This window comes from Xenopus laevis, chromosome 2L (genome assembly GCF_017654675.1).
Source record: "Xenopus laevis strain J_2021 chromosome 2L, Xenopus_laevis_v10.1, whole genome shotgun sequence".
Lineage (NCBI taxonomy): Eukaryota > Metazoa > Chordata > Amphibia > Anura > Pipidae > Xenopus > Xenopus laevis.
This window is the reverse complement of record NC_054373.1, coordinates 153734004-153748909: the sequence shown is the minus strand read 5'-3', so window position 1 is coordinate 153748909 and position 14906 is coordinate 153734004. Positions and strand designations below refer to the sequence as shown.

Here is a 14906-nt window from a genome sequence, read left to right as displayed (position 1 = left end):
GCAAGGGCAATACTCATGTCTCCTCTCCTCCTAAGGATCTGTAAGGACTAACCTTAACTGCTCTGCTGCTGAATGTTTACAGTACAAGTGTTAAAATGTTGGTAGGGATGCTGGTCCTGTTTGGTAGGTGTAATGTGGTACCCAAAAGGCAGATCCAGATCTACCAGTAGACCTTTAGCTGGTGATCAGTAGATCTCAAGACACTGTCAACAAACAGCTTGTCTAAATCACCCTCCTGTTTCATGCTTTTCATTCAGATATTTATGTTAAGGTTACATAAGAAATATAGGTTTGTTAAATATAGCAATATAAATTCTCTCGTAAATCAATTTAATATTTAAGTAATATTTTCCATTGAACAGAAACAATGCTTTTATGGATGTAGATCATAATGGGACATCATTACTAAAAGTAGACTTCACATTAGTAAAGTATGGGTACTCCCGGTGTAATGCAATGTTCCCATACGACATTTTCATGAAATTATTTTTCTAACATTTTCAAACATGGTATAATGAGAAAAAAAAAACTGCAATAACAGTAAAAATACGCAGAGTTGATCTTTTCTTACATCTATTTTATTCATTTGACCTCTGCGTCTGTGTACCTTTGAAGTCACCAGATACCATGAGACTCATAGTCAAAGTACCACAATTACAGTCTTTACAGTACTCTGCATATATATTTTTCATAAAACCCACAGTTCGTCTTCTTGCAGACCTCAAAGAAACACCTGCAGAGTACAACAAATGTTATATATAAAAAAAAAAAGAAAAAAGAATGCAGCACGTTAAATTCTTAGTTGAACTTAATATCACCTACAATTCATTGTTTTAACCAAAAATAAAAAAAAAGGACAATGCAAAGAATACATCAGATACTCTAGCCTACGTGCCACTGTTTGGAATATAATTGGATGGGAAGCATGCTCCATACAAAAAAAAAAAAAGTCACAGAATGTAGCTTCTATCCCGAAGGTTAGAATATTCTTTGTCCTGTAATGACCAGCAGTGCAAGCCAACAGCCGAGAGGCTAATATCACTTTGTAACACTGGTGTGTAAGTTCTAGGCATATACTGAAGATCAAAGCAGAAATATGGATGTCTGCTTAAGGCCACTACACGGGGATTCCTCCCCAAAAGGCAAAAGCCCGAGTATGGGTGGTGCTGTTCCTATAACACGTATGTAACAGAATACCCTGAAATGAGAATACAGTCATCACTCCCCTTATATTTCTAGTGCTATATATATATATATATACACAAATTATGAGAAATACAAGAGAACCAAGGTGCTTCACATGCCAGGAGCACTAATTACAGAGAAGTCTCCTAAAGTGAAAAGCGACACCACTATATTATATAGAACCACCCTTCTTACGGCTCACTGTAAGGAATCTGCATTAGATTGTTACACACAACACTACCCTGCTGAACCCACCCAACTGTATGTAGATATATCATTCCCATAGCCCACGATACGGCTGCACATGCCGTGGAAGTGCCATCACTCTGCAGCAATAACGGGCTGTTCCCATTGAGGTCTGGGGGAGCAAGATGTGGTTGGGTGGCATATTTACATATATTCTCCCTCTGTATGGACACTTGCACACCAGCAAGCAAGACTTGCCTTTACTAGAGACAGCTATCCATCATCAACTAGGGTCTCTGAGCATGATATGAGGCTACTAGAAACACTTTTCACTGCTATCAATGAAAAGTGACTGCTGCGATCCACTGCATTGTGAATGCTCATAATAGTAGTGGTGTCCACAATGCCTGGTGTGTCATCTCCAGTAGCCTTTGGTTTTAATGAGCATCCCAGATAGACACTTCAGATGAGCTCCAGACCTCATCAGGATCAGGGCTGAAATATGTTTCCCTTCTTCTGTATAAAGACAAGACACCTCTGACCCATATACTGCTGTAAAGCTAGTTGCTTATTTTGTTGGTCAATTTGGGTACTTCATCTACATCTTTTTCTGTGTTAGTACCTCCCCCACCGCCCAAACAAAATTAAATAAATCCCAACAGATTGTCTGGAATTGACTGAGCAGAGGGTCAATCTGTACCTTTTTAAGGAAATACTGGACAGAGCTCTGGTTTGTTGGGTCAAATGAGTAGACAGAAGCACGTGTGCTTCAACTTTAAAGATCAAGAAGTGAGCACTGAGAGGTGTGAGGTAGCTGAGGCAAAAGCAGGCAGCAAAGTGGTAGAGGTACGGTGGTACTATATAAAGGCTGTGCAACCTAACTCGTTCTTTTTCAGCCAATCAATGTTGTACAGGTGCGTAGCTCTGTGATGCAGCTCTGATGTGGAATGTACCTTTTAGATTATCGAGGTATTTGCTTTTGTAATTATCCGGTGCCATTTTTCACTTTAGGGAACATCTCCTTACATGAAAAGTGCTCTCCATACACAACATTTGCTAAAGGGCAGACCTTTACCTAGCAGCAATCTGCTAATATATTTAGTGTTACTCTTTCTTTCCATAATAAAGAATGGTGATGGTTTCTAACACTGGTCTGTACTGAATATCCCTGGCGCTAGTAGGAAGCAGTATAAGCGGTCAGATAATCATTTGCCAAATCACTACAGTGCCGAGGCTGATTTTGGGGCAAGGCATAAACCCCCTTTGTTTCAGACAGGGTATCTCAGTATCCAAATGTCCTTAGTAAAAGTACTAATTGCCAGTAAACACGTAGCATCACATAGCTCAGAGAAACCCAGAACCATGGAGTCTATGCTATGTGCAATATGATAGTTGGATACACTGTGCATTTTAAGGAGGGCATTTACTTTTTTGTTGGGACCCCGGCCTTGGTGCATTTCCAAAATCTGTCTTCTGAAACTCCAGCCCTTTTATACTGTGAGTTTTACATGTACATTTCACCAGCATGAACTGCTCAACTGGGAATAGAATCAGTGTAGGTTACATTGGCAACACCTCTGCTTCTCTTAAAAACTCCAAATCAACACCATCTCCAACATCTGATCAGATTTCTGGGATCCATCAATAAATTGCGTGGCTGACATAGGTGATAAATTGCAGCAGTGCAGATAACAATATCAGCCTATCAGCAATTTTGTTTTGCTCAGAGCGATATACGATAAAAAATATATTTGAGATCTGACTGGTTGCTATTGGTAACTGAACTGCAATTTAGGACCTGTGTCCGTAAATGCCTGCTACTGACTAGATACACTTGGGCTTATTATCTGACCAATTTATACCCGGGCAGTAACTGACAGCAACCAGTCATTCGCTTCGTTCAGCCAGCTGCAAAATAATGAAAGCAAAAACTTGACTTGGTTGCCATAGATTACTTCCTGGCACATTTGTCCAGTGATCATAAGTCTGATAGACAAAAGATAACTTTGGCAGAGCAATAGATTTATCAGAAACATCTTTCTAGTGTATCATTAAAAAATGTATAAAAGCTAATATTTTGAATACTGGAAAAACTAAAAAAAAATTAGATTTACTAAAATGCCTAGGGACCTAACACACTTGGCAAACAATTCTAAGGGCATTCATATGGCCTTCAGTATGTCTAATAAAAATGATGACATTCTTTAACTACTTATGGCACATCAACTGAACCACACATACAAACCCACATTCTCTTCAACCCCATCTCCTCAAGGCTTTGAGGTCCCCTTCTTGGTACAAACGGCCGACACTGTCTTTATGGGATTCATTCTTGGCCTCCTCTCGAGTGGCGTCCTCCCTTTATGTGGGAAGTTTCAGATCCTTGTTGTTGTGCCCTCCCAAACATCTTCAGGTATATAACAAGTAAAGGCAAAGCGACCCAACATCAATGAATACAGATGATATATATTAAAACAATATTTAAAACAGAAAAAAACAAAGTCTTCTCCCTCCGAGAACAAGCGTCCAGGATTGGGAGTAAGCAGCAAGGATCCCTTCACAGCACACAGTATCATCAGTTAGATGACGGAAGTTCTTCTATCGATGCGCCCAAGTTGTTCTGAACCCAACACAAAAATGGAACCATTGGTAAAGCCTCCAACACCTCATTTGAAACACTGTAGAGGCCTATGTTCTTTAAAAAGTTGCTGGTTTTTTGCCTCTGGGCAAGAGAGAATGAAACCACAGTAACGGACACCTACAGTGCCTCACTATGAATACACCACCACAAACATCTTTTAATGGCTGCCAAGATCTTGTGCAAATGCCACTTGCTGGGGTGTCTCAGAGGCTTATTTCTATAGTAAAAATAAAAAATAAAAACCTTTTTGCCCTTGACAACACTTAGACCAGGGCAGGTAGGGAGAGTAGGTAGACTGTGAGTGTGTGCGTGTGTGTTTGAATGAAGGAGGGAGTAAATATGGGGTGTTGAAAGTGATTTTTAGCTTTTAACCGCTTCTTTCTCTTTGCTTTCCGACTCTTCAGGATAAGCGTGCCAAGTCAGTCGCTCCTCATAAAATGCTATAACGATCTGTGGGCATTTCACGTTGGCTTCCTTTGCCAGAACCAGGTCGGCTTCATCAGAGTCTTTCCTAGAAGCAAAGCAGCCATCATTTGAGTTAAACATTGAGTTAAACATTGTAGTTTTTCAAATTTAGTGCACACGGTTGGCAGTAGTTGTGTCAAAGGCATGACATACTATTGTAGCCATCTCAATTATAATAACCAGTTAGACTTCGATAAACATAAAGCCATCATACAGCAGGTATGATCTTGTACACAAAGTCAATGCACAGTACAGACCATAAAGGAGAACTAAAGCTTAACTAAAGAAAAAGACTAGAAATGTTGTACTTTATGTTTTGAGCTTCTGTACCAGACCAAGGCAACCACAACGATTTAGCATTAAAGATCTTTGTCTCCAAAGATGGACCAATAAGCTCCCCATCTTCTTTTCTGCTGATTCACTGCACATGCTCTGTGGTTAGGGTTGCCACATTTTCTGGAAAAAATGACCTGCTTTTTTATATATTTATCTTTTTTTTTTTTTTAAATACCTGCCAGGTGGCAACCCTATCTGTGGTGCAGACACTTACTGAGCTTGGGGACCCACTCACAATATACAGTACACATAGAATATATATGTCACAATATAAGGCTGATTAGTAATTAATACAGATATTACTACATGGCAGCAGAGAAACCAGTGCAACTAGCATCAGAATTTAATAATGTAACCTTGTAGCATCAGCTTATATTACAGGCCAACCTCATGTTCTGCTGGATAATTAGTGACGACCCCTAAGTTTAGCTTCTCAACAGCTGCTCAGAGCCCACTGAGCATGTGAGTGTCACAGACACTTTCCAAGATGGTGACCCCCTGTGACAAGTTTGAAGCCCTGTATCATTGCTGCTATTGACAAGCTGAAACTTTAGACTGATGCAATAAGTGCAGTATATGAAACATGGCATATTTAGCTATTCATTTTTATGGTTTAGTTCTCCTTTAAGGCTCCGCCAGCACATAGAAAAGCTGGTCAGCTGCTTTTCACTCTCCGAATATGTGCACAGACTGGCAAAGCATCAGCCTGGCAGCACACACACACAAAGAAGATTTAGGCATGAAAATACACACTTTATCTTTTCCAAACTGAAGTCTGAGTCTGTGTTTGAGTTGACGTGCTAATCCCGAATCTGTCAGCTCACACACACACACACAACTCAGGTAGCGAAAGGTGGGGATCAGTTTTTTTTTTTAAACTGGCAGAAAAGATTATTTGTGTGCCTTTAGCCTAAGGCTGTAGGCACACAGAGCGTAAGTCTGGGTATTTTTTGCAGGCTGAGAGAAGTGGATCCTCTCGTGCCCCATCTCCATTGATTTGACCAAGTTCCTTTGGGTCAGCCCAAATACATGAAGGCAGGCATTTTCAGGCCGGCCTCTGCTCCACTGTGTGTGCTTGCAAACAAGCGGAATGGAGATGACGCAGGGAGCAGAGCTGCTTCTCTCAGGCTGCAAACAGCGGAGCCCAAGCTTCCTGCAAGGTGAAATACAACATGTGTAAGTGTCTGCACAGTTGCAAAGCTAAGCAAGCCATATCCGTTTACTCCCACTCCAGCCTGCCTGCAGCACAACAACGGACTGTACACCCCTGGTAGAAAAGGGTATTATTGCTGGCCCTCAGTCCAATCAGTATCAAGCTGCTCAGTAGGAGCTGACCCATACAGCCTCCAAGCTCTGCAACTATTCAGGTGCATCCACACACAATAAAGATGCTTAAAAACACACAAACAAAATCAGCATATGATAGCTAGCCTACAGCGATTTATATTTGGACTATGGAAGCACAGTGATCACACTTACCATTTCATGAGGAACATCAGCTCACCACAGGAATCTGTAGCGCCAATGATCTTTTCTGGCTCCAAACCTCTTTCGAAGCCCCGTGCAATGTCATTGCTCTGCAAGAAGTTTGGAATGGAGTTATTATGCTTTACCATTATCATTACAAATATAAGGAAAGTTCAGCTCCCTGGCTAAGAAAAAAATAAGTAGGTAGGTGCGATCTGCCAAAATGTGGAAGTAAAGACGGGGTACACGAATAACTTAAAGATGAAGAAAAGATATAATCAATGGGGAGAGGCATGAATTGCCACATAGAAGCTTATTTATAGAAACAATTGTAGTGTTTCTAAAAAGAAACACACCAGTTTTACCAGTGCAGGGCAATGCTGCATTATATTTTTATTACTTTCATTTTTTAAAGTTACTGTTCCTTTATAGGGGTACTGTTATGGGAAAACGTTTTTTTTTTTCAAAACGCATCAGTTAGTGCTGCTACAGCAGAATTCTGCACTGAAATCCATTTTCTCAAAAGAGCAAACAGATGTTTTTTATATTTCATTTTTAATTCTGACATGGGGCTAGACATATTGTCAGTTTCCCAGCTGCACCTAATCATGTGACGTGCTCTGATAAACTTCGGTTACTCTTTACTTCTGTACTGCAAGTTGGAGTGATATAGTCACTTCCCTTTCTCTCCCAGCAGCCTAACAACAGAACAATGGGAAAGTATCCAGATAGCAGCTCCCTAACACAAGATAACCGCTCCCTGGTAGATCTAAGAACAGCACTCAACAGTAAAATCCAGGTCCCACTGCAACACATTCAGTTACATTGAGTAGGAGAAACAACAGCATGCCAGAAAGCAGTTCCATCCTAAAGTGCTGGCTCTTTCTGAAAGCACATGACCAGGCAAAATGACCTGAGATGGCGCCTACACACCAATATTACAACTAAACAAATACACTTGCTGGTTCAGGAATTACATATTATATTGTAGAGTGAATTATTTGCAGTGTAAACAGTGTAATTTAGAAATAAAAACAACACCATAAAAATAATGACAGAATCCATTTAACCCATGTGTAACATTCTGTGGCTATTAAAGAAGTGCTTTTCCGTGTTTGTAAAGATATCTCCAACACATATCCATCTAGCAACGAACCTCTTTCCTTCTCTTCGCCCTAATTTCCTCACTTCCCGCTTTCCTTTTGGTGCTTTCTGTCTTGGGTTTTGGGTCAGCCTCTTTAACTTTCTTGTACTTCTTCATAAACTCAGAGATGAGCTCTGGACAATCAAGGTTTTTTTCTGGCTCCCACGTGTTGTGTTCTCTGGGAGGACAGAATCGGAAAGGTTAACACTGCTGATATTCTCCATTAATTCTCAATAGCATAAAGAAAAAACGCACAGATATTGCCGTATAGCAATGAAAACTGTGGGTGTAATAGAATAGAATGGCCATTTTGAACAGAATGAAAATTCCATAAACTAGCCGTTTGGTAATGGATGTAACTGTGTGAAATTATTGTAAACAACAGCTGAACCTGGGTCACTTTATAGAGCATGAAAATGTACTGGGGGTGCCAATCTGTAAGGCCTCTCCCCAACAAGTGAATTCAATTAAGTTTTCCCAGGGCTGGTGCTCCTTTTTGGGGAAAATAATGCACTGTCCGAGGATGTCCCAGTCTACGTGCTATTTCCTAGTGAGCCCTTGTGTCTAGCTAGACCTGTGCATTTGCACCAGAGCAAAAGTGTAGTCTACTTGTCCTTTAAAGTCTGGCTCATATGTTTGCTTGAGATGTCAAACAACAGCTTTAAGAACCTCTTGTGCCCAGTTTCCGAATCCCAGCACCCACTGTATTTTATATCAGCACTGCACACCCAGCACCACTGTGTATCAAGTCCAGTTTATACTTACTCTGAGAATCCTTTCCACTTTAGAAGGTATTCTACTTGTCCCTTTACCACTCTTCGATCAAGAACCTTTTCCACAACATACTCTTCTTCCTCAGAGGAGGAGGCATCTGATGCTCTTTTGCTCTTTTTTCCCATTACGCTCTCCCTATTGGGCCTGGGACCTGCAAAACAGATATTATAAAAGCGACAGAACTTCCACAGAGATGTATGTAGATTTTAATTACATAGTGCTACTTTCACAAGTAACTCTGTAAAGTAGATGGTACACCAAAACAACAAATAATACATAAATAATAACAATAAAACTACACATTCAAGTGCTGAGTGTTAAAGGAGAACTAAAGCTGAACTAAAGAAGTAGCAAGAAATGTTGTACATTATATTTTGAACTTCTGTACCAACCCAAGGCAGTGAAGATCTGTGTCTCCAAAGATGCCCCAGTAGCTCCCCATCTTCTTTTCTGCTGATTCACTGCACATGCTCTGTGCTGCTGTCACTTACTGAGCTTAGGGACCCACTCACAATATACAGTACACATAGAATAGAAATGTCACAATATAAGGTTGATAATTACAACATGGCAGCACAGAAACCAGTGCAATTATCATCAGAATTTAATAATCAGCCTTGTAGCATCAGCTTATATTACAGACAAACCTCATTTTCTGCTTGATAATTTGCAACGACCCCTAAACTTAAGCTGGCCATAGACGCAAAGATCTGATCGTACGATCGGATCTTTGCGTCTGTGGCCAGCTTCAGCTGCTCAGAGCCCACTGAGCATGTGAGAGTCACAGACACTTTCCAAGATGGTGACCCCCTGTGACAAGTTTGAAATCCTGGATCATTGCTGCTATTGACAAGCGGAAACTTTAGGCTGGTGCAATAAGTTCAGTATATAAAATATGGCATTTTAGCTACATTAATTAATAGGGTTTAGTTCTCCTTTAAAGAGACAAAAGGTAGGAGGTCTGTCCCTGTCCTGCAGAACTTACACTCTGTAAGAAAGAAATCAATAATAAGAAGAGACCCTGCTGTGAAACGAGGAAAGAATGATATCATGTGACAGTTGCCAGTTACACTTGGAGGTCTATGGCTGATCTGCCCTTCAACTAAATTGACCCTGTTACACAAACCTCTGTTGTCGTGTCACACAATTTGTTGCCAGGAGGAAGCACATATTACCAGCACAGCTGCGAGGGTCAACCAGGTTCTTTGAGGCTCCCTCAGTGAGAGCCGGGGGCTCTGATAAATAGGACATAACCATAACGGAAGAGGTTTAAATAGAAAGCTATTAGCTATACATTGAACACATAATGATACCATGTAGTGAACATGCTGTGTAGCAAACAATCACAATTGCAGCATATGTAGAAATAAGTCAAATCAACTGGACTTGTGTTTTTTCCTTGAAGACGTTTCACCAGTCATCCAACTGGCTTTCTCAATTCAGAATAACTTGAGAAACCAACTTGAGAATGCCAGTTCACAAGTTATTCTGAATTGAGAAAGCCAAAATAAAAGCGGAGATAGAAATTTCGGATTTCCCACCAAATTCACAAACCTCGATTTCCACTTTTGTGAATTTGTATTGACAGTTTTTCAGATTTTGTCTCTTGCATGACATTTTAAAGACATTTTGTTCTGAATTTATCTTCAGCTCTTACTACACCTGTCAGTCTTTTTTGGGGGGGGGGGGGGTTTACTTTACGTAGGAAAATTATAAATCATTTTTTTCAGGATAACCTGGGCTTTCTAAGGGCAAGGACAGACGTGGTGTTTTTAAAAAAGCTTTGCTTGGCGTAAATACACATAAACTGCACTACCTTTGAAACTAATGGAAAACGCTCTATGGCAATTCGTACAGGGCACTTGCAAGCTGAAATCCGTCACGTGACGCCAGTATTGGAAGTTTTTAGCAGAAACGCCAATATGTCAAGAAACTACCAAATCAATAGACTCTATGGGATCCTCAAGTTTGAAACCACACTTTACGTAAATACGCAGCGTATTTTAAATATGGCGTTCAAATTCTCGTGAGATAAATGACGCATATACGTTTTTAAGGCTGGTGACGTAATTACGTTGTGTATTGACGATCATTTCTAAATAGCTTTTATATTTTATATTTCCAGCCAGCGGAATTATGGGAAACGAGAACAATGAGAAATGCATGTTGGGAAAAGAAACCTATGTGCATGAAAAACGCATGTTGAGTGTGGTTCAGTGGAGGATTTACGCCCGATCTGTTTGTGTAATTCCACTTCTGTATCAAGATATAATGCTATTTTGCATAATATAGGGATTTGTATTAGAAATATGTTTTATTATCTTAGGTCAAGCGTCTGTTGCTAAAACTAAAAAAAGGCTAGGAGACTTTACTTTTCCTTTAGATAATATACTCACTCAAATTGTCTTATTCGTTAAGCGAAAACTAATAAAATAACTTTTAAAAACTTTTTACATATCAAATTGTATAAAATTCAGTTTTTTTTGTTTTATCAGTGTTTTACTTGTTTTGTTGCAGCTTTTACACCTATAAGGTTGAACATAAACTTGTGCCCTGACTATAAGATGCTAAACCCTATTAATATGATAATAATTCCCCAATGGTGCACCTGCAAGAGGGGTGAAATTAAGATTGGCTGAACCAAAGCAGTTTATCTTAGAAATAATCTGACACATGGGGAAGAGTTATACTGAGTTTAAACCATTTTTAAAATGTCGAGAGAAAATGTCGTTAAAATGAAAAGTGGCAGTTGAGTCTGAATTTAGGCGAATTTCTGTTTGTAAATATGGAGAAAGTATTTTACACTAGTTTACCACCACTTTTACTCCAAAAATGGGCCATCTCCACTTATGTGAATTCCCCCTTAGTCTCGGTTTTAGCCATCACAAATGCATCCAAGAGTCAATACATCCACCTGAGCTGCAAGTTCAAGGAAGGCTCTGGGCAAGTTTAGCACCTTACTGGCCTATGCCTTGGAGGTGGGAAAAGGAAAGAGAAGGGGCAGAACTATAATGTAAATGAGGGTGGAGCTGGGGTGTAGGTGGCCAAAGGGGAGGCAGAACCTTAAAAAAAATTATTGAAAAAGGGGAATATTTGGTGGGATGGAGTGGGAGGAGGGAGCAAAATTGGGGTGGATTAGGGGAGGGCAGAGACAAAACAAATAGGGTTTACAAATTAAAGGGATAATGTCATGGGGAACATGGGGAATAGTGCTGCTCGAGCAGAATTCTGCACTGAAATCCATTTCTCAAAAGAGCAAACAGATTTTTTTATATTCAATTTTTAAATCTGACATGGGCTAGACATATTGTCAATTTCCCAGCTGCCCCAAGTCATGTGACTTGTGCTCTGATAAACTTCAATCACTCTTTACTGCTGTACTGCAAGTTGGAGTGATATCACCCCCTCCCTTTTCCCCCCCAGCAGCCAAACAAAAGAACAATGGGAAGGTAACCAGATAGCAGCTCCCTAACACAAGATAACAGCTGCCTGGTAGATCTAAGAACAACACTCAATAGTAAAAACCCATGTCCCACTGAGACACATTCAGTTACATTGAGAAGGAAAAACAGCAGCCTGCCAGAAAGCATTTCTCTCCTAAAGTGCAGGCACAAGTCACATGACTGGGGGCAGCTGGGAAATTGACAAAATGTCTAGCCCCATGTCAGGTTTCAAAATGGAATATAAAAAAATCTGTTTGCTCTTTTGAGAAATGGATTTCAGTGCAGAATTCTGCTGGAGTAGCACTATTACTGATGCGTTTATAGTTTATAGTCGCTATAGTTGTAATACAGGCCCTGGCTGGAATTTTACAGGTTAGGCTGGTAAAATACCGGCAGGATTGCAACCCAAGCAGAGTGTCATGGGTCTGTTAGGAAACCACCTGCTTACAAAAAAGGCGCATATTTTAAATGTGGCAGATGTGAGGATGATAGTACAGGTATGGGATCAGTTATCCAGAAACCCGTTCTCCATTAAGCTCCTTATTAGGGAATGGACGTCTCCAATAGACTCCATTTTATGCAAATAATACAAATGATCAAAAATTATTTCCTTTTTCTCTGTAATAATAAAACAGTAGCTTGTATTTGATCCCAACTAAGATATAATTAATCCTTATTGGAAGCAAAACCAGCCTATTGGGTTTATTTAATGTTTACATGATTTTCTTGGTATGAAGATCGAAATTACAGAAAGATCCCTTATCCGGAAAGCTCCAGGTCCAGAGCATTCTGGATAACAGGTCCCATACCTGTATCTGTTTTACTGCTCTTTATATGCCGAATCAACAACAGTGTGTATGGATTTAGTATTACAGACCCTTCCTGGCGTGCCTCGCTGATATCTGGCCAATTGGGCAAGTTCGAAAATCCTATCGTGGGAGGACTGCACCGATGTGTTTGTCATCAACAGATATCCCTAGGGACCCATTAGAATTCCGATTAGGCCCAGTGTTCTCGTTGCCAAATCGCATAAACTTCAGCTAGAATGTTGTTCTTTGTCATAAAGTATATTCTCCGGAGGACATTTTTATACCATTATGTTCATTTTTACATCTATTGGCCCCAATTATAATTTATTATATTTCTAAGCTGATCCTATTCTAAAAGGCACAGACTTTTGCAGCACTGCTGTAAAGCATGTAAGCGGCAGGTAGCCTGGACTGTACACGTGCCAAACACTTACAGGCATCTGTAAAAGCACAAGCCGGCTGGTACTGGAATTAGAACATTGCATTCAATGGGGGTTTTCTACGAAATGTTCATTGTTGGGAGCCCCTTAATTTACTCAGCTGGACTGAGCATCATATAAATCAGTGGTTTATACAAGCTCAGCGCATCACATATCACCAAAGGGTTAAACTGTCTCCACAGCCTTGGCTGGTGCTCCCCCACCCCCATCTGCACAGGGAAAAAAAAGTAGCTCTGCAGAAGAGGCCGGCCTCCCTTCCCCCATATCTTGGGGGGATGGGATGAGAAGGGAAATGAAATAAGAGAGGACATGGAGCTGCATGGGTTTAGTCTGGGGAATGGGCTTTGTATGCTGTTTAGAGCAAGTATATATTATGGGGAGGGGGTGGATTTGATTCACTATAGCATGGACATTTTAAATCAATATAAATACATAAGTATATAATAAGGCGAAATCACTAGAAGTTGAATTAATTGAAGCTGACCCTACTGATGAAATGCCGCAACACAAGTCACACACTGTAATTGCCTGGGCAGGCCCATTGTGATGCCAGTGTGAAGCCTCGGCCAATAGCTGGCCAAACACAGCAAGCGTCGGCATTTCTCCAACGGCCTTGTGTCCCTGGGAAGCTGCACCAACAGGAACCACTCAGCTGACGCTTAGTAATACAGATACAAATACAAGAGCCCTCTGCACTCAACCCATTATCAATATAATAAGGACATTGAGACATTTTGTGCATACTGCTACAATAAAATGCCTTACCCTTTAAACAAAACTGGGATTGTTTGTCCATATATTGCAATATATTTAAACGAACAGTTCAGTTTGAAAATAAAAACTGGGTAAATAGTCAGGCTGTGCAAAATAAAAAATGTTTCTAATGTAGTTAGCCAAAAATGTAATGTATAAAGGCTGGAGTGACTGGATGTCTAACATAATAGCCTATTCTGGCTATTATGTTAGACATCCAGTCACTCCAGTCTTTATACATTACATTTTTGGCTAACTAACTATATTAGAAACATTTTTTATTTTGCACGGCATATCTATTTATCCAGTTTTTATTTTTACATCTGGCCAACTACGTCAAAGTCATCCCAAATCTGGCCAGTCCTATGCTCAATTTTCATCTGATTCATTAAGAATTCTATTGCTTCATTATACATTTTACAAAGGGACTAAAGGTGCCCATACATGGAGAGATCCGCTCGTTTGGCGATGTCGCCAAACGAGCGGATCTCCCTCCGATATGCCCACCTTGAGGTGGGCAATATCGAGCTGATCCGATAGTGGCCCTAGGGCCCAACGATCGGATCCTAGCGAACGCAAACGGGCGGGCGGAACTGCATCAACGAACAGATGCGGCAGCGATCCGACGGGATTTTTAATCTCGATCGGGGAAGCCCGTCGGGGGCCCCCATACACGGGCCAATAAACTGCCGACTCGGTCTGTCGGCAGCTTTTATCGGCCCGTGTATGGCCACTTTAAGTTTCACCTGCAACTTACTAGCTGCTTTCAATGTAAAACTCCCAAACTTGGTTGCCCTTTTATTAGACACCAGTGGGATCACCTGACTGAGAAGGGTGGGGGCTACCACTAGGGTTGCCACCTTTTCTGGAAAAAAATACTGGCCTTCCTATATACTTGACGTTTTTGTCTTATTGATACCATTGGCATCAAGCATCATTTTTACCGGCCAGACCACTAAAATACCGGACAGGTGACAACCCTAGCTACAACATGGAGCTGGCCACTGCTCCTGTATAAACTATAATCCCTGTTTTGTTTAAAGGGTAAGGCATTTTCAGTAGCACAAAATGTCTCAATGTCCTTAATATATTGATAATGGGTTGCGTGCAGAGGACTCTTGTATTTGACTATATGTATTTTGTGGTCACAGCCTCATTGCACCCCCGCCTAATGGTTTTAAAAATTAGTGATGAGCACAACTTTCCCTTGTTTGACACTTAGTAATGCCACTTGCCAAACTGCCACATACCACTTTTACTTCC

At 40.6% G+C, this 14906-nt stretch overlaps 1 protein-coding gene across 2 annotated transcripts in view; it reads right to left on the bottom strand.

The window, feature by feature from the left end:
- Positions 1 to 562: 562 nt before the first annotated feature.
- Positions 563 to 14906, bottom strand: part of cbx5.L (chromobox 5 L homeolog) — a 35955-nt gene continuing 21611 nt past the window's right edge. For both annotated transcript variants that reach the window (XM_018247546.2, XM_018247547.2), the window contains 4 exons: positions 8190 to 8349; positions 7437 to 7602; positions 6293 to 6390; positions 563 to 4523 (listed from right to left, as the gene is read on the bottom strand). In XM_018247546.2, the coding sequence (XP_018103035.1) occupies positions 4373 to 4523; positions 6293 to 6390; positions 7437 to 7602; positions 8190 to 8349 (575 nt within the window). In that variant the 3' untranslated portion in view covers positions 563 to 4372. The remainder of the gene's footprint in view (positions 4524 to 6292; positions 6391 to 7436; positions 7603 to 8189; positions 8350 to 14906) is intronic.